The sequence below is a fragment of the Bactrocera dorsalis genome, chromosome 3 (assembly GCF_023373825.1).
Source record: "Bactrocera dorsalis isolate Fly_Bdor chromosome 3, ASM2337382v1, whole genome shotgun sequence".
Classification (NCBI taxonomy): Eukaryota; Metazoa; Arthropoda; class Insecta; order Diptera; family Tephritidae; genus Bactrocera; species Bactrocera dorsalis.
The window spans coordinates 52,720,158-52,746,840 of NC_064305.1; the positions used below are offsets into that span (position 1 = coordinate 52,720,158).

A 26,683-nucleotide genomic window follows, 5' to 3' on the forward strand; every position below is an offset into this window, starting at 1 on the left:
AATTTTTACCCCGGCCTCTATAAAACCTTAACATACAATTCTGGCAGCAAATTTTTACGTCTCTGGCGCATTTAGTTATTGATTTATCTCGCTTATTAGAGAGCGTGGGCCATTACGGACCAGTGATTATCGATGGTATGGCGAATTTGATCGATGTAGTAGCTACTCCAAGACGAATTTCATGAAGGTTGTTCAAAAATAGTTGTACTTCCGGAAACCATTGATGATGTGCGCAAACTGATATTGCAACATCGTCATGTGGCTTATCATGAGATTGAGAAAACTAGGCATTGATGAGACCAGCATACATTCAATATTGCATGAACATACTTGCATAACAATAAAAAAATAGTTCACGTTTGATTCCACAAAATTCGTCAATCGACCAAAACAGTCTCGATTGGTCCAGAGTAATGTTAAAAATACGAAGCGATGCTTCGAAACAGATCTATGGTATCTTGACAGGTGATGAATCGAGGATTTATGCGTATGAGCCCGAAAGTAAAAGCAGTCGACTGAATGGGTTTTTCCAGATGTGCAGTATCCAACAAAAGTTCGCGGACGAAGCACTTTCTAGCGAGTGTTTGTATGGTCTGTGTAAAATGTAAGGAGGAGTCCTCTTCTATAATATTTTGCTTTTAACCCGGGATGTTAAGCATTAATTTGCGACTTCACATACATACATATGTATTGTTGGTTTCGTTTTTGTGATCCTTTAATATAAAGACTAAAGACTAATGTCATTGATAAGATATGTATGGTTTGATGCAATTGACAAACACCGGAAAATTAAGTTTAAAATTTTTATTAATTAAATTATTACTTCGTTTTTTTTTTTTAACAAATTAATAAATTATCAATGTTAGTGTTACAATGCGGTTTATATTAAAATTAGAGTAGTCGTTGCTATTAAAATATATGTAATAACTTTTTCGACTTACATATGCAAATATGCATATCCTAAAAAATATTTAATTACAATTTCGTAACTTCTCAGTATAACTTATAAATTGTATTTAAGCTATTTGCCTGACTTCGGTTAGGAAGCTTTAGTTTCGTCGCGGTCACCACGAACTTATTTTTTACATAACATATGTGTGTATGCATAAAACATATATATATGTATACATGTATATCTTTCTGCGTCGATTATGTATATACATATATATATATAGATATGTGTGTACACATACACAGTTTAAATTCAAGTTTTTAGTTTTACTAGTTTATTGTTATATGTTCATTCAGTTGTATGATAATATTTTAAATTTAATTTAAACTTCAATTTTAATTCCCGAATATTTATGTACTTAGGCTCTTGGGGGCTCTGCGCGGCTTTTCTCTCATTGCGCGCCTTCTCCCAGTTAGCGATATATGTCAATGGGTAGCAGAGGAACGCCGAAACTAATATCAGTCCGCCAGCAAAGTAGAACGAAGTGTTGAAGTCCTGTGTCAGCTCAAAGAGTATGCCTGAAATGTAGTAAAATGTTGATCAATCTAATTAATGGTGTGCACTTGAATTTGAATCTGTGAATTTAAATCAATTTAAAATACTATATATAGTAAATACACTTTCTTTTATTTCTGCCTTGTTGAATACCAATAAAACGCAATGAGCACATATAGTACACGCGTACATACATAAAGAGTTTGTCCGGAAAGTAATAGGACTGAGTCGATTTAATAAAATTTTAAAAACTTTCAAAATAGGCTCCTTCTGCGTCGATTCAGCGGTGCCATTGCGATTTCCAAGCATTGAAGGCGTCACGGAAGGCATTCTCCGGAATAGCCTTGAGAGCAGAGGTGCATGCTGCTTGGATCCCCTCTGTCGTTTAAAAATGCTTGGGAGGTCGGTATTGCAAATGGGCGAAATCGGGCCACTACCACTACCACTACCATAACTAAGAACTAAATTAACGCTTTTTGATGTTGGTCGGATTTATAGATTATATTATTTTGGTTGCCTCATTATGTTGCTTTATAAAGATTTGAACACATCTCGAAATATTCCAAACCATATTTGTTCCAATAAATGGTAAGAAAATCGAATGTTCTATTAGGAACACTGACTCCCTCATTGTTCTAAGTCTACCATTATAAGAGTTGTATTTATTGATTTTGAACTATGTTGTACTCGGATTTAAAAAAATTGAATATGTACATATATGCAATCATACGAAATATTTTCTTTGTTATTAAGAAACTAAAATAAATGTTCAAATACATTAGGGATCAGTAGATACACACATGTGTATCAAAGTGGCTAAAGTAACACACAAAAATTAGTTGATTTATAACTCACTGCCGGTGACGATAACGTGCTTAGAACGTTATCAAAGTTATATATGGTTAGCATAAACCACAACCGTGTTATTCTAATACAGATATAATTGAAATCAATTGCAACCGCCAAAATTAATTTCACTCAGAACTGAATTATAATTGTTTGTTGCTTTGTTGGCAGAAAGCAGTAAATACTCCATTACGACTACGTAATTTATCTTTGCCTATAGCAAGAAAAAAACCGCCTGGAATAAATGACGTACCCAAAACCATAAAAGAAGCTAAGACTTCAAATTCAAACTTGTTCATTACCATATACAAAGTGTGCATAAATACATAATTTTATTAAGATATCTTTTGTATATTAGGGCTTTGGGTAATATTGAACCAATTTTATACATTTTTAGTATTACTATATAACATTGCCAAAAAAGAAATGCTCTATGAGTTTTTTTAAAATACTAATATTTAATAAACAAAGTCAAGAGGATGTTGTAAAACCTTGTATAAGATATATGGAGGCTAAGGAAAGTTTTTAGAATACATTCTGCTACCATAAAAATATTCACTCCTATCTAATTTCCTACATTTCTTCAACCGATCTCACAGGTTGACCAATATTTTCGGTAAAAAGTCGCGACCAATGTCCAAGTTTTACAATGGGTCCTTCGTGCCACCTCGCAGGTGAAATTTATTGTTGCTGAGGTATTTATTTAATGAGTTATCACACTTTTAGTAGTTTTCAACATAACCGTATAGTGAATAGGTAGAGCCAACATCTTCATACTGTATGAGGAGATAGTATAAAACATTTTTGCAGTAAGTTTTGTTAAATAACTTTAGTAAGGCGAGCCATCTCCCTGAAGTTAAAGTTTGATTTCTTTATTTTTGAAATACTACAAATAATAATCCTAACAAGTGTTATGCAAAAAATAACGTACCTGCAATAGGTGCTCCAACTGTCCCTGCAATACCCTGAAACAGCATCAGGAATCCAAATGCATTCGTTAGTTTTTCCAATCCTAACATTTCCACGGCAATTAGCGAACGCAACACCGAAAAACAAGCTATACAAACGCCAAAGAAGATAGCGAATGCCCATTGAGTCACAACCGTTATTTTTAGTCCACTGAAAATTGTCGCCAGGCCACCCGCTGTGATTGCCACATTGTTCACCCATAGTGGTTTCAAGCTGGGAATCGAACTGACCATACCACAAACTAACCTAGCAATTGTATTAACTAATCCTATGCCAGAAACAACGCTAAGTGCAGTACTTTTATCCATTCCTGCCGCTTCGTCGCGTGGTGTCAAAAACATAAAAGGCACAAAGAAACCAATCATACTTAGAAAACCGCTGAAGGCCAGACACATGAATGATGGCGACTTGAGTAACGAAGTGTCCAACATCGTCGATAAAGTACGCCGTACAGCTTCAGGACATAGTCGGCATCCCTTTTGGCGATCCTCAAGCATATCCTGTTTGGTTGGAAGACGTGTCACCGACATATGATAGGCTAGGGAAGTTTGTGATTGATATTGTGGAATTCGTGCCAAGGAGCCAGTGAAGAATATATCATCACGGTACATTGGTCTAGTGTGAATATTGTGCACGGTATCTTGCGATCCTACTGCACTCTTCTTCCCAACGATTTCGTTTGGCCTTCTGCCAGACACTGTGTGCCTACGTGCCTGTATTACCACTGGTTTTGCCTCAGTTTCGATTAAATTCTCATTTTCGGTTTCTTCTTCATTTTCTCCAACTGTTGTTAATTCTTTGTTGATATTGAAGTGAAGTTGTGAGGGTTGCGGCTCACCATTCGGAGTGGTAGGCTGCGATTTTCGCAGAGCTTTCAATTCGGTACCTTTACCGGAAGAGTTTGAGAGGCGACGCTCAATATTGGCACCTCTAAAAACTTCTGCAGCTGTGGGATAATGATGCTTGGGAGATGCCCCCATATATGTGTTATGTGCTGAATTTGGCATTGAGTAAGCGAAACGTCCTTCAGGCAGTGGTTTAGTAAAGGCAGCTTGATGGAGTTGGGGCTTTGGTGCAACAATATTGCCATGTCCATTGCGTTTCTCATTATCATTCTTATTTTCGTTAGAATCTTCATCAACAGCCAGTGTGATGGGCTGAATTGGTCGAAAGGCGCATGCAAACAAAGCACAAAACGCAATTATAATTCCCTGAATAACAAGTGTGTATCTCCAACCCGACTTTAGCAATATAATAGTTAATGGAGTGAATACAATAGTGCCCACTCCAGAACCACACATAGCAATACCGGTTGCCAGAGCACGCCACTTTTCAAAATAAAAGCCAATTATTACGACGGCCGGTATATAGACCATGGAAAAACCAATACCAGCGAGAATCCCATATGTGATAAATAAGAATTCAATGCTTCGAGCCCAATATGATATACCAAAGCAGGCTGCTGCAAACAGCGCTCCAGCCATAGCTACAGGGCGGAAACCGAAGCGATTTGCCAAGGCACTTACAAATGGTCCTGCCATTAAATAACAACCGCTGAGAAGTGAAGACACTAGTGCCGCATAACCTAGATTAACATTAAACTCTTTGATTAAGTCTTCTTGAATTAAACCAGAACAAAAAACAATCCCGTCGAGTACCGTACAACATAAAAATGATGCCACCATCACGACCCATGCCCATCCGCTATCCGGTGGAACGACTACAGCTGCAGTTGATTCGTCGATTTCATAATCTTCATCATTTCCATTTAGGGGCTCAGCCACGGCTTTGGTCTCCTCATGTGCTCTGCTGCTCTGCGTTGCCATTTATTCTAAAAGTAGAGTAGAATGGAAGTGAACAATAAATAACTACATGCTTTGCCTTATTCAATTTCAAAATAATTTAATTCCGTTATAATTATATGGCCGATAAGATGTCTTATGTAATACTGGTAATATTCATAATCACTAAGTAAGATTAGGGATTACGTTTAGAAAGTCACATTGTGTATTTTATATCAGTACAACTGTACATAAAAAAATATTTATTCGCATATTTGGTCCCTCATGACCTTGGATAATAATATTGGACTATGCTAATGCCGAATTTAAACATATTTGTCAAATACGAAAGTTTGTACGGCAGCTGAGGGATCCGATATTGAAGGTGACGACAAATGAGTAGGGAGAAAAGGACGTGTGCAAAATTTTAGGTCGATATCTACTATCCTACTGAAGGACTAGTACGCGCATATATGCATTTGATCATGGTTAAATCGACTCAGCTTGTCATATCTACTTAAACATATGTATTTTAGAAAAGAGTTACCAATTATCGAGAAGATGATATGAGAAATTTTTAAAACAAGCAATTAATAAATGGACAACAACAATATTTGCGGTCTCTCAAAATAAGTTTAGCATACCTTTCAAGTTTTTATGAAATATTTTAACATAAATTTTATAAATAAAGAGTATGAAAACAGTGCCTTATGTGGAGAAAGTGTTACTCTTGCAATAGAAGAAACTACTTCACTATTTTTGTGGGAAAAGGCACTTTGTTATTTAACTGCAACTTGTACTACTTGTATAAAGTTTTATTACAGAATTTACAAACAATCCGAGATAATTTAAGTCAAAAACTATTACACAGTATTTTCTGTGTAACAGTAATTTGCGGCACTCTTTCAGCAAAGCTAACGAAAATATAAATAAGCGACATCCGATTCCCTCTCTTCGAAAAAACAAGTCATTTATTTGCAATGTTGTTAGGTCTTAACCGCACTATACAATTAATAAAACTGAGATTGTACCTCTTCTCAAAGCATCACTCAAACGAATACGCTTAAAATCATAATTTTACAAAAATTCTTATGTATAGATAACTAACGTATATCTAAGTATATAATAATCCAAAATATTTAACTAAGAAATCTAAAGTATTTGGAAAATTTTGCTTACTTGACAACCAGAAGATTTATAGCTACTACTTGATTTTACAATGCAAATTCTAACTAGATAAAACCTATCATCTTATTTTGGACCATAATATGTTATCTTTATAACGGTATTTTGAAAGAGTATTATTTGTTTATCAATATTGTTTGGCTAAAAGCTATTGGAATTTCGCTTGATAAAACTCATTCGCTTAACCTTATAGCATCGGTCCCATGTCATGTCGTCATATGACTTATCATGAGATTGAGAAAACTAGGCATTGATGAGACCAGCATACATTCAATATTGCATGAACATACTTGTATAACAGTAAAAAAATAGTTCACGTTCGATTCCACAAAATTCGTCAATCGACCAAAACAGTCTCGATTGGTCCAGAGTAATGTTAAAAATACGAAGCGATGCTTCGAAACAGATCTATGGTATCTTGACAGGTGATGAATCGAGGATTTATGCGTATGAGCCCGAAAGTAAAAGCAGTCGACTGAATGGGTTTTTCAAGATGTGCAGTATCCAACAAAAGTTCGCGGACGAAGCACTTTCTAGCGAGTGTTTGTATGGTCTGTGTAAAATGCAAGGAGGAGTCTTCTTCTATAATATTTTGCTTTTAACCCGGGATGTTAAGCATTAATTTGCGACTTCACATACATACATATGTATTGTTGGTTTCGTTTTTGTGATCCTTTAATATAAAGACTAAAGACTAATGTCATTGATAAGATATGTATGGTTTGATGCAATTGATAAACACCGGAAATTTAAGTTTAAAATTTTTATTAATTAAATTATTACTTCGTTTTTTTTTTAACAAATTAATAAATTATCAATGTTAGTGTTACAATGCGGTTTATATTAAAATTAGAGTAGTCGTTGCTATTAAAATATATGTAATAACTTTTTCGACTTACATATGCAAATATGCATATCCTAAAAAATATTTAATTACAATTTCGTAACTTCTCAGTATAACTTATAAATTGTATTTAAGCTATTTGCCTGACTTCGGTTAGGAAGCTTTAGTTTCGTCGCGGTCACCACGAACTTATTTTTTACATAACATATGTGTGTATGCATAAAACATATATATACATACATATATATGTATATATCCTTCTGCGTCGTTTATGTATACATATATATACATATGTATATACACATACACAGTTTAAATTCAAGTCTTTAGTTTTACTAGTTTATTGTTATATGTTCATTCAGTTGTATGATAATATTTTAAATTTAATTTTAACTTCAATTTTAATTCCCGAATATTTATGTACTTAGGCTCTTGGGGGGCTCTGCGCGGCTTTTCTCTCATTCCGCGCCTTCTCCCAGTTAGCAATATATGTCAATGGGTAGCAGAGGAACGCCGAAACTAATATCAGTCCGCCAGCAAAGTAGAACGAAGTATTGTAGTCCTGTGTCAGCTCAAAGAGTATGCCTGAAATGTAGTAAAATGTTGATCAATCTAATTAATGGTGTGCACTTGAATTTGAATCTGTGAATTTAAATCAATTTAAAATACTATATATAGTAAATACACTTTCTTTTATTTCTGCCTTGTTGAATACCAATAAAACGCAATGAGCACATATAGTACGCGTACATACATAAAGAGTTTGTCCGGAAAGTAATAGGACTGAGTCGATTTAATAAAATTTTAAAAACTTTCAAAATAGGCTCCTTTTGCGTCGATTCAGCGATGCCATTGCGATTTCCAAGCATTGAAGGCGTCACGGAAGGCATTCTCCGGAATAGCCTTGAGAGCAGAGGTGCATGCTGCTTGGATCCCCTCTGTCGTTTGAAAATGCTTGAGAGGTTGGTATTGCAAATGGGCGAAATCGGGCCACTACCACTACCATAACTAAGAACTAAATTAACTCACTAAATCAGAGAAAACTACTAACCGTGCGATAACTCACTGATTAAACGCGCCACAAGCATTAAATCACTGACTCCCTCATTGGTCTAAGTCTACCATTATAAGAGTTGTATTTATTGATTTTGAACTATGTTGTACTCGGATTTAAAAAAATTGAATATGTACATACATATATGCAATCATACGAAATATTTTCTTTGTTATTAAGAAACTAAAACAAATGTTCAAATACATTAGGGATCAGTATATTAGGGCTTTGGGTAATATTGAACCAATTTTATACATTTTTGGCATTACTATATAACATTGCCAAAAAAGAAATGCTCTATTGAAATACTAATATTTAATAAACAAAGTCAAGAGGATGTTGTAAAACCTTGTATAAGATATATGGAGGCTAAGGAAAATTTTTAGAATACATTCTGCTACCATAAAAATATTCACTCCTATCTAATTTTCTACATTCCTTCAACCGATCTCACAGGTTGACCAATATTTTCGGTAAAAAGTCGCGACCAATGTCCAAGTTTTACAATGGGTCCTTCGTGCCACCTCGCAGGTGAAATTTATTGTTGCTGAGGTATTTATTTAATGAGTTATCACACTTTTAGTAGTTTTCAACATAACCGTATAGTGAATAGGTAGAGCCAACATCTTCATACTGTATGAGGAGATAGTATAAAACATTTTTGCAGTAAGTTTTGTTAAATAACTTTAGTAAGGCGAGCCATGTCCCTGAAGTTAAAGTTTGATTTCTTTCTTTTTGAAATACTACAAATAATAATCCTAACAAGTGTTATGCAAAAAATAACGTACCTGCAATAGGTGCTCCAACTGTCGCTGCAATACCCTGAAACAGCATCAGGAATCCAAATGCATTCGTTAGTTTTTCCAATCCTATCATTTCCACGGCAATTAGCGAACGCAACGCCGAAAAACAAGCTATACAAATGCCAAAGAAGATAGCGAATGCCCATTGAGTCACAACCGTTATTTTTAGTCCACTGAAAATTGTCGCCAGGCCACCCGCTGTGATTGCCACATTGTTCAACCATAGTGGTTTCACGCTGGGAATTGAACTGACCGTACCACAAACTAACCTAGCAATTGTATTAACTAATCCTATGCCAGAAACAACGCTAAGTGCAGTACTTTTATCCATTCCTGCCGCTTCGGCGCGTGGTGTCAAATACATAAAAGGCACAAAGAAACCCATCATGGTTAGAAAACCGCTGAAGGCCAGACACATGAATGATGGCGACTTGAGTAACGAAGTGTCCAACATCGTCGATAAAGTACGCCGTACAGCTTCAGGACATAGTCGGCATCCCTTTTGGCGATCCTCAAGCATATCCTGTTTGGTTGGAAGACGTGTCACCGACATATGATAGGCTAGGGAAGTTTGTGATTGATATTGTGGAATTCGTGCCAAGGAGCCAGTGAAGAATATATCATCACGGTACATTGGTCTAGTGTGAATATTGTGCACGGTATCTTGCGATCCTACTGCACTCTTCTTCCCAACGATGTCGTTTGGCCTTCTGCCAGACACTGTGTGCCTACGTGCCTGTATTACCACTGGTTTTGCCTCAGTTTCGATTAAATTCTCATTTTCGGTTTCTTCTTCATTTTCTCCAACTGTTGTTAATTCTTTGTTGATATTGAAGTGAAGTTGTGAGGGTTGCGGCTCACCATTCGGAGTGGTAGGCTGCGATTTCCGCAGAGCTTTCAATTCGGTACCTTTACCGGAAGAGTTTGAGAGGCGACGCTCAATATTGGCACCTCTAAAAACTTCCGCAGCTGTGGGATAATGATGCTTGGGAGATGCCCCCATATATGTGTTATGTGCTGAATTTGGCATTGAGTAAGCGAAACGTCCTTCAGGCAGTGGTTTAGTAAAGGCAGCTTGATGGAGTTGGGGCTTTGGTGCAACAATATTGCCGTGTCCATTGCGTTTCTCATTATCATTCTTGTTTTCGTTAGAATCTTCATCAACAGCCAGTGTGATGGGCTGAATTGGTCGAAAGGCGCATGCAAACAAAGCACAAAACGCAATTATAATTCCCTGAATAACAAGTGTGTATCTCCAACCCGACTTTAGCAATATATCAGTTAATGGAGTGAATACAATAGTGCCCACTCCAGAACCACACATAGCAATACCGGTTGCCAGAGCGCGCCACTTTTCAAAATAAAAGCCAATTATTACAACGGCCGGTATATAGACCATGGAAAAACCAATACCAGCGAGAATCCCATATGTGATAAATAAGAATTCAATGCTTCGAGCCCAATATGATATACCAAAGCAGGCTGCTGCAAACAGCGCTCCAGCCATAGCTACAGGGCGGAAACCGAAGCGATTCGCCAAGGCACTTACAAATGGTCCTGCCATTAAATAACAACCGCTGAGAAGTGAAGACACTAGTGCCGCATAACCTTTTTTAACATTAAACTCTTTGATTAAGTCTTCTTGAATTAAACCAGAACAAAAAACAATCCCGTCGAGTACCGTACAACATAAAAATGATGCCACCATCACGACCCATGCCCATCCGCTATCCGGTGGAACGACTACAGCTGCAGTTGATTCGTCGATTTCATAATCTTCATCATTTCCATTTAGGGGCTCAGCCACGGCTTTGGTCTCCTCATGTGCTCTGCTGCTCTGCGTTGCCATTTATTCTAAAAGTAGAGTAGAATGGAAGTGAACAATAAATAACTACTTTGCCTTATTCAATTTCAAAATAAATTAATTCCGTTATAATTATATGGCCGATAAGATGTCTTATGTAATACTGGTAATATTCATAATCACTAAGTAAGATTAGGGATTACGTTTAGAAAGTCACATTGTGTATTTTATATCAGTACAACTGTACATAAAAAAATATTTATTCGCATATTTGGTCCCTCATGACCTTGGATAATAATATTGGACTATGCTAATGCCGAATTTAAACATATTTGTCAAATACGAAAGTTTGTACGGCAGCTGAGGGATCCGATATTGAAGGTGACGACAAATGAGTAGGGAGAAAAGGACGTGTGCAAAATTTTAGGTCGATATCTACTATCCTACTGAAGGACTAGTACGCGCATATATGCATTTGATCATGGTTAAATCGACTCAGCTTGTCATATCTACTTAAACATATTTTAGAAAAGAGTTACCAATTATCGAGAAGATGATATGAGAAATTTTTAAAACAAGCAATTAATAAATTGACAACAACAATATTTGCGGTCTCTCAAAATAAGTTTAGCATACCTTTCAAGTTTTTATGAAATATTTTAACAGAAATTTTATAAATAAAGAGTATGAAAACAGTGCCTTATGTGGAGAAAGTGTTACTCTTGCAACAGAAGAAACTACTTCACTATTTTTGTGGGAAAGACACTTTGTTATTTAACTGCAACTTGTACTACTTGTATAAAGTTTTATTACAGAATTTACAAACAATCCGAGATAATTTAAGTCAAAAACTATTACACAGTATTTTCTGTGTAACAGTAATTTGCGGCACTTTTTCAGCAAAGCTAACGAAAATATAAATAAGCGACATCCGATTCCCTCTCTTCGAAAAAACAAGTCATTTATTTGCAATGTTGTTAGGTCTTAACCGCACTATACAATTAATAAAACTGAGATTGTACCTCTTCTCAAAGCATCACTCAAACGAATACGCTTAAAATCATAATTTTACAAAAATTCATATGTATAGATAACTAACGTATATCTACATAAGTATATAATAATCTAATATATTTAACTAAGAAATCTAAAGTATTTGGAAAATTTTGCTTACTTGACAACCAGAAGATTTATAGCTACTACTTGATTTTACAATGCAAATTCTAACTAGATAAAACCTATCATCTTATTTTGGACCATAATATGTTATCTTTATAACGGTATTTTGAAATAGTATTATTTGTTTATCAAATGTTGTTAGCCGGGAACTGTATTGTTTGGCTAAAAGCTATTGGGATTTCGCTTGATAAAACTCATTCGCTTAACCTTATAGCATCGGTCCTATGGACATAGAACATTGCATTGAACCCCCCAAAAACAAGACAATTTTTTAATTTTATTCATTCAAGGAAAAATATACCTTGACTTTTAGAGAACTTGTTGTAATTTAAATATATATTCCAAAAATAAAATTGAAAATACTTTCAGTAAAGCAATTGGTTCTTGGTTCCAGTCTAGTTGCCAAATTCATAATGAATTTCAGAAACAGCTTTCTGATCATTCACTCCTGGTTTGTCTTCAATTTTAATATTTAGAATTACTAATAAAACAATACAGACCAAATAAAATCTTGACATTTTATCATTATACATCGCTTTAATCAAGAAAAGTCAACACTACCGACTCTAGTTTATTTATAGCATATCACATACCCGTAAGGTTTTGCTTGTGCATACGAGGGTATGAATGAGTGTATGTATTTTAGTGAAAATCTGTAACTGTAGTCGTATGGATGCATTGGGTTTATTTCATGAGCACTGATGGAACGGAGTATGAGATTATTCTCAAATAGATAAAGTTACCTATTAGAAAAACTTGAACTCGTTTTCCAATATTTACTCTGTCTACTACACAATAAATATTGGAATACTTCCAGAATTTCTTACAATATATAAAAAATTAATTTTTTGTTTCGAATTTTGTACACAAAATTAAAAAAAAAAAGTTTTTAATCTTTACTTCGGATTTTCAGCAATATATTGCCAAATATGGATTCCATCATGTGCAATTCACTCGGGTGAACATCTCCAAACACTGCCTCGAATCATCAACTCCTCGTTGTTGTTGGTCAAAACTGAGCTCATGCCGCGCAGACTTTGCACAGGGCTTTCTCATACCCAAATATTTGTGAATGATATGATGTACACGTTCAATTGATATCAATAGAAAGCCTTAGTTCACTTTACGGTCATCCAAAATAATTTTTTGTGGACTTTTTTAATATTTTCGTCGGTAACCGACAGTCTGGACCTCTAGGAACTTCAGAAAAACAAAGCGGACCAATACTGCAGAAAGCTTCTCATTGCTCTCTCCTGACGCGGTCGCTAATAGCTGAAGTCTTTAGCTGGAGACTGGAACTATCAAATATATGGGTTTCTTACAGACGATTTGGCATTATAAAAGGTAGGACTAGCAATCCACAAGTCCGAAATTAGGAAGCCCAAGAGGTCTTCGTACAAAGCATTCACAGTTCAAGTGTATTCTTGCAAAGGACTCCATTCCCTTAGAGTATTTAAGAATGAAAGTGATAGCTGGACTCAGAAGAGTGAGGATTCCCTTAAGTTGCTCCTGGACGCTCACTTTCCGAGCAATCTTTACCCTGGGATAGCTCCTCTTGAAGTGCTGGAGACGGACTACATATCTTTTTCGAGCCTTCTGAATAAAAGTCCCCCGACAGGGGCGATCAGCTCTTTCAAACCATTCAAGTCCTCTGGGCCGGATGACATTATACCAGCACAGCTGCAACGTCTCTCACGATGTCGTGCAATAAGCTGGTACTCATCTATGCGAAGAGCATTAGATTGGAATACATGTATTGCTGCTGCTTGGAGGAAAGTTGGGGTTGCGTTCATTCCTAAGGCCGTAATCATTGCACAATGTGTAAACGACTGATGTGTTAGCAATTGTTCTTGAGTACAATTTCCAAATTGTGATTATATAGCAACGACAGTAATAGTTTTAAGTATTAAATTTTATAGTTTTCCGTTTTAATTTTATATTGTCCTATGTACCATATGTACTTTCAACAAAAAGCAGTATCGAAAATAAGCTATGGTTCAATAATGACTTAAAATTAATAATGTGTGGTCAATTGGAGTAATTTTGATGCGAATTTTATGTATTACTAGTAATTTCTGCGGGGTTTTCTTTTTTATTGACAGCTTTTGCCGAGCCCCTAAATATATTATACTATGTATTTGCAGATGCTATATTATATGTTTTCGTGCGTAATACATTTTTTTATGTTACTTGTTGAAAATTTTATTTTTGTATCATTTTTAGAAGTATCTATTTATGTATTGTATTTGTGTGAGTTCATATACTACTCAACACAAATAGTGTTGAAAGCATTTCATTTGTATTCATCTTTCAAGATTAAAATCGTCACTTTTGACACATATTTCTGTCTAATGCAAGGGTTTTTTAAATTTCTTAAAAATTTCTAAGTTTTTTAACTCATTGTTATTTGTACAATGGGTTTTTGCGAATTTTATACTAGGCTCGTCTGTATAAAAATAAATAAATTCCTATGCCATTAAGAGTTGCCACTTAAATATGAAAATGAATAATAAGAGAGTTTCTAGCTGTTACAACAAATATCAGTAATATAATATTTAGCACGACAGTGCTTTTTATGACTCTACTATATTTAAAAATTCTAAAAAAAAGTTTATATATGAAAAGATTTATATATTTCGATTACGCAAAGAACGCATCCGTCAGCAAGGGTTTCGAAGTAACATACGATTAAAAAGGATTTGATTTAATAAATGAATAAAAATTATGTGTATACTTTATATAATTATGTATATACATACATATAATAATATGAAGGGAATTTGACACTAATCTAATATCGTAGCCGTCTATGTACTCATACGTTGTGACTTGTGTTTTTAGACTCAACTGCATAAGCTGACAAACAAGAAACTGAGCAGTAGTATTTTACGACATATTTTACTCCGAATTTACTTACTTGTTATTTTAAGATTGTCAACTGAGACAAAAAATGTACAAATCTGTGAAAGCAAGGCGGCCACTGAAGGTAAAAATACATGAGCAAATATTTGCACTAATAAATATATACTATATACATACATACATAAATATAAGTGTAAGCGTAAGTAAGCAAACATCTTAATACTCATATCATACTTTTCACCGGTTATTTATTTCTTGGTGGAACATTTTCTAGCAGATCAGTACTAAGAAATTATATATTTACAAAACAAATATACATACATACATATATCTACATACAAAATATATATAAATTATATGAATACAGAAATTTTTAACGTCTGCGTTCTACGTTGTATTAAAAACCGCACGCAAGTGCTCCGGCTGCTTTCGTAAACGCGTTATGCAAAGCATTTTTTAAATCATACATATGTATGTCCATGTCATGCAAAGCATTTGATTTGCCAAAATATGCAATGCATTTATTTGATGTTTATGAATAGCGTGCATTCTCCTAATAGTAATATAAATAACTGATACTAAATAAAATTAAAATGAAATAACAATTAAAATTTAATAGGCAACATAGGCTGCTTTCGTAAGCGCAAGGAAATAGGTAATTGATATTACAATATAAGTACGTTTTCTTATTAAATTTTAATTTAATTCTTCGAATTTAAAAATTCGTTAAAATTTCAATAATAATATAGTAGGTTCAATTATAATTTCTAACTACAATGCTCAAATTGATTCCGGTATTTTAATATTACTTTGATCCTACTGTTCTTTGGTGGATACTGTTCCACAGTTATGAAAGAAGATCCTTATAAAATCAATCAGTTAATGACATACACCTCAAAGCTTTTAGGTCCAGTTGTAATATTTTGTTCACATAACAATCTCAACTAATTTTCGATATGGAAAATTTCTGAAAATATTGTATAATTGCCTTTTACAATAATTAACGCCAAATTCCGTCAAATAAACACGTTTTCCATATATCAAATGGTCCGATATCGGCGGTTTCGACAAATTAGCAGCTTATTTCAGAGCGTCTCGGACGTGGCAACTTATTATCCCCTGTTCAGAGTATATGTACATATAAAACATAGTTTCGCTGAAGTACTGTTATTTACTATTTTATAAAGTAGTAATTTTTTAAGGCTATTCTAATATTTTCGCATTATTTGACACGTAATTTGGACATAGTATGTTTTTACTTGCATTTATATATATGTACATATAAATTTCAAAAAGCGTTAGTCATAGTATTCTTTGAAAATATTTGGCTGAGTCTGAAGGATTATGTGGGAAGTTTTCAAGCCGTGACTTACCGAGCAGGGAAAAATGTATGTATACTTTGAATAAATATGTATAGGGTAAACGTTGCTGTTTTCCGGTTACAATCTAGTTTTTAGTTAACGTCAAAACGATAAAGCCTCAAAAATATGTTGAAATGTTTCAATAATATTCCACTGCGTAAATTATGAGATAACGTTTTCCAACGTTGATAGAAAAGAATGCAAATTAGCACACTTAACTGTTATTTTTCATATGAGCTTTTGAATGCCGTATAAGTACACACTCATTCACTTACAAAGATGAACGTATGTACATATTCCTATTGAATGTAATATATACATACATACATATATAAATTACTTAGAAATAATTAATTAAAATGTGTACAAATAGGTTTTCTTATAAGCATGTGTAGACGATCGTCGCAATCACAAAGATTATAAAAGTCTAATGACCCAACAATGAAATGTAAATGAACTTTGAGTGCAGCCTTATAATTTTGCACCGAAACACTACTTTCCGATTTGTGATAAGAGAGAGGCCCCTGCAATGGGAATTCATAATGTATACGAGTATACAGACATACATATGTATGTATGTACATATGATTACGCATATTTATAAAAATATACGAACTTACATGACCTACATATATATACAATCTAGTAACATATATACTTGTTCGTGAATGGAGAAAACAAAGAGAAGTAAAATTACATTTCATCTATAAGTATGTATGTCAACTATTTTTCAAATAAAGAAAAAAATATGTTCACACATTTGTACATACATATGTATGTTTATTTACGAGTATGATGAGGGACCCATATTTAGTTGGCGACACCTATTTTACTTTGTCTAATTTAATGTTATTTTAAGATAACGTTTAGAACAAATGTAAGAAAAGCTTTTTTATAGAAATGGTATTTTCCAAAACTTCAAACCATCACGTCTCGAGAGCAGTTTAAGTGATCTGCTTTAACGAAATTTTCAATATTTACAAATGATTGCGATTCACTTGATGAGTTTAGGTATACATATGTACTATAACTTTATATTTTGTGCAGTAAGAGATCGCCCTGTTTTGATGTGTATTGTTCCTAAAATTTTTACATCAGGTATGTGAGGCCTACAGGGGCATTGACCCTATTCAAGCAATTTGTAGCACACAGACATACTACTATCAGGAAAAGATTCTCTCTGCTCTATTAATTACAAATATGACACATTGACTAATATGTTTGGTAAAAAGTCAACTGTAGGTACTGGGGTCCAAATATTCGGTACTTAGGGGCTTGAACACTTTTTGTTGGATTTGAACAATTTTTGGCCAAAGGTTGGCTTACTCTAAAGTCATTATTCGTGAGAAGTTTTATTCCCTTATATTAATTGCTTCTTGAATTGTGCTAGGCAAAATTGGTTGTTGTAGCTTAAATGGTTTAGGAGATATGTACATTAAAGTTATTAGAGGGCAGGGTCACGCCAACTTTTCAAACTTTTTTACACACAGGTCTCCCTAGCTCCTGCGATCGCCTGTGCCAAGTTAGAGTTTTATATCTTAATTGAGTGTTTGGTTATGACACTTTATAGATTTTCGGTTAATGGTGTTTATATCTATTTCGATTAGTTTTAGATGATATCGTTAGGTAAACAAAACTATTATACTCTGTAACAACATGTGGCAGGAGTATAAAAACTAAAAGTTACATATTTTCAATAGTGGCCAAGAAATATTTGCAATAAAAATTTGATGGCCTCCCGCTTAATAACTCCCCTTAAGTTGAAAAGTTTAATTTTTCGATTACTGATTGCCTTATGCCACAATGTCTGAATTAGGAGTTCCTACAAAACATGCATAAACGTCTATTTAAAAGATGTTGAACGCTAAGACCAGCTCCATCAGAATAGGAACTTCGGTTTCAGTAATAAATTGCTGAAGATGATAATCCGTATGACAGACCTAACCGTCCTGGTATATACTATCTTTTTGAAGAGTCACCAGTTAATGTCCTACGCCGACGATATCGACATAGTCGGATGCAACAACAGGGCAGTGCGTGCAGAATCATAAAAAGTGGGGGCAAGCGAGGTACCTCTAGTTATCAAACAAAGGATCTGAACGATTGGGAAATTATATCACTGTTAACAGTGGTGAAAGACTTCGTCTAACGACTTATGAGCGTTGGAGAGAAAACGCTCTTCGGCGATATGGTTATAGAGCAGGCCATAAAATTAGATCGGCTCCGTTGGCTTGATCATGTTTTCTGAATGGTAGAAAACACTTCCGTTCGCTGAATGTACGATTCTGACGACGTTGAACGCAATACGGAAACACCGGCGAAGATTTATCGACGCGGCCAAGACCGACATCTGGGTGTAGTGTCAGCCTACTGTTTGGATACGTGGAGTCTTCAGTCTTCTCAGCGTACAGTTTGCATTCCGCTCTTAATTACCCAAAACCGATGTTAATTTTCTCGCATTTAAAAACAATATCTTAAGGATTTATATAAAGATGGAATTTTCAAAAATTCGATTTTTTGAGATTTTTAATTTCAGAGTGTTCTATTCTAAGATATAATGGTCACCGCAAAATGTCTTTTTTGAGAGGAACTTCCGAAGATCAGCTGTAATTCCTTTTCAAAAAAATATTTTTACTAACACTAAGTCTTAAAGTAAATTTAAAAGATACCTGATGTATGCAAATTTTTGGATCAATAAATTTAAAAGTTTTCTTAGAAAAAATTCGCTTTTTTCGGCCTTCTAACTGTATATAACCCCCTAATCAGATATGAATATTGGTAAGTATGCATACGCATTCTCAAAATAGTTTTTTTTTTTTTAATGTGAAGTATACATACATACTTTATTGGTGTATATGTACACATGCCACTTGAAATTTTTACCCTACAAGTCGTATAAAGCCATAAAGATATTATAAAAAAAAACCCTGTCAACTAAATGTACTGAACGATCCAAACACCTATCAACATTTTATTCACATTTAATTTTTACAAGGGAATATCAAGTACTTGTTTGAAAGTAGATTTGTTTACTGGCCTTTGAATATTTGTCGTCAAGTAATTGTTAGCATAATCAGTCAACTTGCAGCTGTAAAGATTATGAAATTTATTGCTCTCGAATAATGTTATAATATATGGACCGCATTGAAATAACAGTTAGTAACAGGCCACCCGTAATAAATAAAGACAGATTTCTAGCACACTTTAGACTTTCTACACACAATACATATAGCTGTGAAATGTTTTGAACAAGCATAATATTGTAATTTTTAAACTTTCCTTTTCGAAAAAATCATTTTCAATTACGATTACTTTACGCCTGTGATTGCTGCTAGAATGCCGATATCCATTCGACGTGAGGTGTAGTGTAGGCACAGGGGGGTAACTTTAGGATGCTTAAAATATAATTTTTTGATAACACATTGCACACTGTATGCGTAGAAAACGTGTGTTTGAAACTTTTAATATTCATTGTTCTTCTTTAAGAGTGGTCATACGAGTTTAGGAAGAGAGCAATTGACTTTGTTATTCATCGTTATTCACTCATTTGCATATTTGCCTATTTATCCATTTATTATAAATGAATCTCGACTTGTTGCTTTTAATACGGAATACAAAAAAGCTTTACATATATCTGTTTTTATTTCAAATTTGAACGTAAAGGTGCTATAGGTTATCTGCGTAAACGGACTTTATCAGTTTTCAAACTGCAGCAATGTTTGTATGCATACACAAGTTTGTATATGTATATGTATAAAGCTGATCATCTCACTAATCCTGATCAAGTTGTGTGTAGGTACAACTACCAGAGCCAGGTAATTTGAAAATTTTAGTTCTTTGGTAGACAACATCGCTGTTGGCGACAAAAGATGCAAACCGTTAGTTATACCGATCGAAAGCAAATAAGAAAGACAGGTGTAAAATGACGTTTTCTTTAGAGTAAGAACAATGCAATAAACCAGCTTGGTGGAGGATACAATTTCCTTCCTGCTAAAAGAAACATAAGCGATATAAGAAGGTAACTAGGTCATGACAGTAAGAAGAGCGCTAAAATTCATCTTAATTAAAAAAACATAAATTAGAAGTGGGTTAATTCTAAAAATTACACTAATTAGTGCAATTTAAAATAGATCTGTGTGTGAACGAAATATTACATCGCCAACTACTCGTATACTTCTGAGGCTAGTAACTAAGTGTTTTAGAACAAATCGGGTTTGAATTTTTTCTCAAATTATCCTCCAAAAATCACTAAATCTGATAATCGGTGATCCTTACCGTAGATTTTTACAGTGCGAACCAATTCTCGTACATAAATCTACCATGCATGCGCGTATATACTCCAGACAAGTTACGCAAGTATTTGACCGCGCAAATCGACAAGAATTCGAAAGTATTATATTAAGTAATGTATACAAATTTGTGTGTATATCTATCTATCACACCAATACTATTATTACCACTAATACACATTCATACATATGTACATATATGCAAATGATTACTGATTATGATACAGATTGCTTATCCGTCGTGCATTATGCAATCAATTGACCTGCATACGTATATGTACATACAAACATACATATGTATGTGTGTACAAATATGAAATGTGGCATTTTTTACTTGCAATTGGTTTTAAGTTTACCCATGACTCTCATAATAGTAATGCAACTCCGCATCGATTGTAACAAATAATTATCGAGAAGGTCAAATTCTTCACATATTTTGACAGCAATAAAGTGAGAGCAAATTGAATAATATACAAATAAACACCCAGCGTAGTCATTGCACACATATCCACATTTGTACGTACATATGTATGTGAATGTATATACATACATACATATGTATATACACGTACATATGTTTGTACAAAGCGCCTAGTCTATTGTTAAAATGTAGTTAATATAAGTGAAAAATAAAGAATTTTCGAAATTTTCTGTTTTCTCAGAAAAATGAAGCTAAAGCTCGCACCGGCCCCTTTTTGCTGTGTATAACTGATAATGATTTCGCAGTCGTCATACTTTTTGTAAATAAATGTTTATGCGTACATACATATACATATATAAGTATGTGCGTTAAGTTATGTTCATATTTATATTCAAAAATGTACTATGGTCACATAAATAGATACGTTTATGTAAATGTGTGAGTGATTGCGACTCACACGATGCTCTTACCGCTCACATGCTTGCTGTACTTTGCGGTCATGCTTTAGCAGCCATGCTCCAAGTGCAAACTTATGTACATACATACTATGTGTAAGTTTGTAAGTATGTAAATAGTGTAGATGTGACATCCATACATTTTGGGGCTTTCTTAGAGGTTGATCAGAAAGCGATGAAATAACTTCTTAATTATTTCTACTGCTTTTAGTATAATATTATTATCGCTTAGTTAATTTAGTAGATTAATTGTGATCTACCAAAAATGTTAATTCAAACATATCGGGGTCTATATATTTTTGAAATAATTCCTACATATACGAGAGAGATAGTATATAATTATGATTTGGAGATGAAGAGATGATTTGGGCTAAATCTCCTTGTCCGTCTAGCCAATCATTCATGTGCATGTGCACATCATATCTAGATATATGATTCATCAACTGTAATTATTCTATTAGTACTCGTATCATATACATACATATGTATGTATAATAGTGTTTTCTCAGTCTGACTCGAGCTTTTAAAAATCTAGATACAAGATTGCTACATGCAACGTTATAAACGAAACAAACTGTTAAAATTTCATATTAATTTTAAACAAAGCCTCTCCCTGTTACAAACTACTTATGTATGTATTTTTACATTAGAGGGATTAAACTTTGGTAATGTCCACATTATCTTTTTGGTTCTTTGGCTTTTATATGTTCATAACAAAATAATAGCAAGGTTTGCTCGACAGAACTTTATTGTCTGATACAAGATCCTTTACACATAAAGCTCGAAAGTTTTTTATAATCCATTTTAGTCAAAATATCTTCAGAACAGTTGACATTGGGAATTTAGTCGAATAAATAAATATGTAGTATACATATATGTATACATACATACAATTAAGAAAATATAATACCTCACAAAAACATTTTAGTAGCTTTATAGTGTCTCCAAAAAGTCCTCCGAAGCCCTTCCTAACGAATTTTAGTATAGAAGTTTGTTGTGATATTTCAAAATCGAACTTTTCATAAAACAGTTATTATACTGTATACTATGTATGTATATGCACATTGTATATGTATGGATTTAAGTCGGGAAAAATATGCCCTTCACTTAATGCCACGTGCGTGTACAACGTGCAATAAGGCATCAGAAGAGTTCAATATCCATTAGTAAATACTTGTCCGCCGATAAATGGAATAGACTAAGTCGGCAAAAGTTTTTTCTTCTTAATGTGACTGTTTATTTTTCATTTTGTTTTGCTCTTACCTTAACTGCTTTAACCGGAGAAACCGCTTTTGAACTCGCACACCATGCGCAGTCTTTACCTCATAAGAGACTAAGAAATCAAAACGCTGGGTACGACACCCATCGCGCATTACCAAGTATGCGGTGCACTTAGACAGTATCTGCTGGGAGCACTAACGTCGCAAACGTCGTCTACGTCATATCCAATGCCAACAGCCTCGGCCACTGCACACTAACAACAACAGCGAATCAGTATTTCGGCACCATTACCAATCATACTTTCATGTGATTCGTATTGGGTAAAGCAGCAAATACGGCCGGGCAGCAATAGTCGCAACTGCTCGTGTAGCGTGCGCGATCCGCTTGCCGGCAACCGGTGCGAAAGCCAGCACCACAGCGAGCGCCAACACGACTTGTTACGTGTTTATGATCGCAATGGGCCGACTGGGCGAATGATCTGACGCGCACCATGCCGATGCAGTGGTAGTGGTGTCACATGCACAGGCGTGTACATGAAATACACACTAGAATATAAATTATTGCTGTCGATTGCAACGCGACATTGCGACAGTAATGGTGAGTGAACGCTCAAAGTTTTCCACTATTGCAGTCAAAATCGGTTAGAACGTATCGTGTATAGGTGCGTACGCACTACAGTGGGGTAAGCAAGAAACGAAAGGAATGTGGGAATGTCTAGTAGAATTGGGCTAAATATCAGACTAATGCCGTCCGCAAAGCTACGGTTTCTTGGTTGATTAGACTCTCAGGCCAAGCGATAGCGCCCGATCGATAGTAAAGTTAGCGAACTGCTGTCAGTTACATACTCGCGCGCGCATACTTATACATATAATTTAAAATCTAATTGCGAAAATAATTTACATTTACCTGCAGTGTGATGAATAAATAAATAAATCAATACGACAAAGTATTGCCGTCAATGCACAAGTCTTTGGGTTGTCGATTGTCGCTGGTGGTTGTTGTTTATTATTATTGCCTATTGCCGCTGGTGCTATTGCCCTAATCGTTGTTATTGTTGGTTTGCTTTTATCGTATGTACTGGTTGTTTTGGTAGATAGTTGTTATCTATGTTAGCTTTGTCGTCGATCTGTGTCTGCCCGGTCGGACATCTGACGCAGATGCAGCTGTTTGTATGCGAGAACGGAACAACGGTTGTTTTCGATGATGTTCAGAGTGGTGGCACCGATGAATTGTTTTTGGTGCGCAGCTAGATTTATGCGCTTATGCACCTGTCCAGAATACATAGACCGTTCTACCACATAAGCTGATAAGCTGTGGGCAACACTTTCAATACTAGTTCGCCTTTCTTTTCGTATGCCAGCGCTTGCACTTGTGTGCGTATCTGTTTGTGTATAAGTAACTAGAACTCGCTCCCAATCGCTTATTTGTGAGTGTGTAGTAAGTCGTATGCGCACGCCTCTGTGGCTAGTTGGATGTGTGGGCAAACAATCGGCGCAAATGCTGCTTCAAGCTTTTGCTAACGATATTTTGTGTGTTTCCTTCGCAAAACTTAAGAATTCCCTCTTTTAACGTTGCATTTACTTCTTTCTCTTTCTATGTTGCTATTTTCGAATTGTCTTCACTTGTGTTTTGACTTCATTTGCTTCTTGCGACCACAATGCTTCGATTAACTAAATTTAAATACTTTTCACTTTTTGCCTTCCATTTGTTTTCTGTTTTCGAACACTACGCCGCACATACATATGTACATATGTCATGTAATTCTATTTTCTTAAAATATGCTTATGTATACGCATGCACACCAATATACTTACTATACATAAGTTTGTACGTACGCAAGTGTTTTTATTTATTTTCTTTTTGTTCAAATATTTTTTTAAAGAATACTAGAACGGAAATATGTACAAACGGGCGAATGAAGAATCGAATATTGAAAAACTGAAAGCACGTTTTACTGTTGCGCGATGCACTAAGTATTTACATACATATGTGTTTGTACAGTATGTATGTATATGGATATATGAATGAATGTACATATAGCCTCGCGTGTTTGTGGCGTGCACTGCGAACGTGTGTGTTAAGCCGCAGTGGCAAGAAAACGAAAACAAAACACTAACTAATAATCACCACTAGCGCCGATCAATTTAAAATAGACTATTGCTTATCATCCGGTAGCGACGAGCCCGCAACCGTTTCCTCAGACTGCTTTCAGATAACTAAAGGAATGGAATTGTGCGCGGCTCAATGCTCTGGCTACAGATATGGGCGAGAATATAAGCGCGCGGCACACACAACACAGCAGCATGGAGCGACAGTAAGCGACCAGGCCATTTCAGCATTTGTGACTGCGCCAACAGCGAAAAACAAAGACAATAATACTCGTATAAGCGCCAACAAGCAACCAGCCAACAGTTGAAATCGAAAGGCGGCGAAGCCAAATGAGCAAAAAGCCCCAAAGTCAAAGCGGCAAAGCAAAAGTAGCAAAGCAGACTGCCAGCAAGCAATGCTAACAACTCATACTTACATGTATACATACATACATGCATAGGAATACGTACTTGTAGCTACGTTTATGCGGACGTGTGCGGCGAGCAAGACAGTAAGTCAACAAGGGAGCAGCATGCACCGAACAAGTAATTGCAGACACATACCTCCATACATATGTATGTGTTATATACGCATTGGCGGGCGTATATACATAGGTACATATGTATGTATGCATGTATGAACACTTGAATTTACTAAGTCGGCATGAATAAAACTGTAAAGAAGCCGATCAGTATTTGAATTGTGTTGAATTGGATTGAGCAGTGGGAAGCATGTGCAGCAAATTCGTTCTCTGCCCACTCATGTGATAAACTTTGTCGATTGCTGCTGAAAAGCGAAGCGCGCCGCATCAAGGTGCTCACGCTCAGCACTATGCATGTTGGAAGTGCGCATTTAGTGCTAAATTTTGTTTGTGTGTGTTAGCTTATTAGCAAGTGGCGACATTGCCATTCTCAATTCCACTACCAGTGTTAACTACTCATGCAATAACAACACCACTGTACATGTATACATATATAAAGGCATCCACAACACAGGCAGAAGCAGAAGCGGAAACGGCGAAATATTGGCTTTAGCGCCACACCAGAGTCTCAGTCATAGCCAATGTCGCGACTCGCGAGTAATTGTGTGCAGAGCTTCGTCACATTATCACACTGAGGCTTGATAATTGTTCGTACGGGTTACAATCGCGCATAAGCGAAATAGGTTGGGATTGATATTCATATGTCACCATATACCTACATATGTATGTATATGTCTGTATATACTCAAGTACATATGGGTAAATGTGTGTTTATGAATATCTACACGCATATATGTTTGTTTATACATATGTTTGTACGTGCGTAACATGAACTACTTTGTGCTGCTATAATAGGCGCGGACAAAAAATTGCCACTGCCATACCGACCAGTAGACAGACAGCAAATAGTTCAATGAAAACAATTACAATCACTTACCCATGCATTTATCAACATATGTACATACATATGTACGACGTACACAAACATAGGTGAAAAAGAATAGCCTCAGTGCGTGCAATGCATGGTTAACTAGAACCAATGACTCATTAAACAGTACCAGCATTTATTGCCAATAATTAAAAATTTACAAAAATAGGCATACATTTGTAAGCATATGTACTGCACGTATTAACATGTGTAAGAACATTCTCATAATTATGCAACATATGTACATACATAGGTACATTAGTATGCATTTGAAAATATTTGTGAACTGCAGATGTGTACCATATTCCGAAATCTTGGTTACAAACGGGATTGAGTGTTGCAAGAGTTTATCAAAAAATTTATTCTAACAGCACAGTTTCTGGATTGATTATACTCGTATAACTCGGTTATACCTGTAAAATTTTTTGTAACAACCTAGAATAACAAACATAACATAGAATAACCGAGATTGGTATGGTATAGCGAAATAGTAAGGAAAAAAACTCAAAATATACACAATGAGGTTGTGTGGAGGAACTTGTTTGGAATTGAATAAGTACTTTTCACGTCTGCATAATGTGAAAATAATATTACTCTAGAGTCTAGACCTATTCTTTCTACCTACATATCTTCTTCTTCTTCTTTACTGCCCTCAATTCGTAGTC

At 35.1% G+C, this 26,683-nt stretch overlaps 2 protein-coding genes across 23 annotated transcripts; both read right to left on the reverse strand.

Moving 5' to 3' along the window:
* Window positions 1-789: 789 nt before the first annotated feature.
* LOC105225396 (uncharacterized) lies at window positions 790-24,758 on the reverse strand. Of its 16 annotated transcripts, none has more exons than XM_049450990.1 (3): window positions 24,639-24,758; window positions 3,225-5,093; window positions 790-1,470 (listed from the first exon to the last, which is right to left on the reverse strand). In XM_049450990.1, exons 2-3 carry the CDS (start codon window positions 5,086-5,088, stop codon window positions 1,241-1,243), a joined length of 2,094 nt encoding a protein of 697 aa, XP_049306947.1. In that variant the 5' UTR covers window positions 5,089-5,093; window positions 24,639-24,758; the 3' UTR covers window positions 790-1,240. The 16 variants fall into 16 exon arrangements, with proteins under 16 accessions (XP_049306947.1, XP_049306933.1, XP_049306942.1 ...); XM_049450976.1 differs by having other exon boundaries at window positions 24,357-24,645; XM_049450985.1 differs by lacking the exon at window positions 24,639-24,758 and adding an exon at window positions 24,336-24,407.
* Window positions 6,977-24,475, reverse strand: LOC105225394 (uncharacterized). 7 transcript variants are annotated; one of them, XM_049450992.1, is made up of 3 exons: window positions 24,336-24,475; window positions 8,915-10,783; window positions 6,977-7,657 (listed from the first exon to the last, which is right to left on the reverse strand). In XM_049450992.1, the coding sequence occupies exons 2-3, from the start codon at window positions 10,776-10,778 to the stop codon at window positions 7,497-7,499; spliced, it is 2,025 nt and encodes a 674-aa protein (XP_049306949.1). In that variant the 5' UTR covers window positions 10,779-10,783; window positions 24,336-24,475; the 3' UTR covers window positions 6,977-7,496. The 7 variants fall into 7 exon arrangements, with proteins under 7 accessions (XP_049306949.1, XP_011202130.2, XP_049306950.1 ...); XM_011203828.2 differs by lacking the exon at window positions 24,336-24,475 and adding an exon at window positions 23,428-23,569; XM_049450993.1 differs by lacking the exon at window positions 24,336-24,475 and adding an exon at window positions 22,564-22,703.
* Window positions 24,759-26,683: the final 1,925 nt, after the last annotated feature.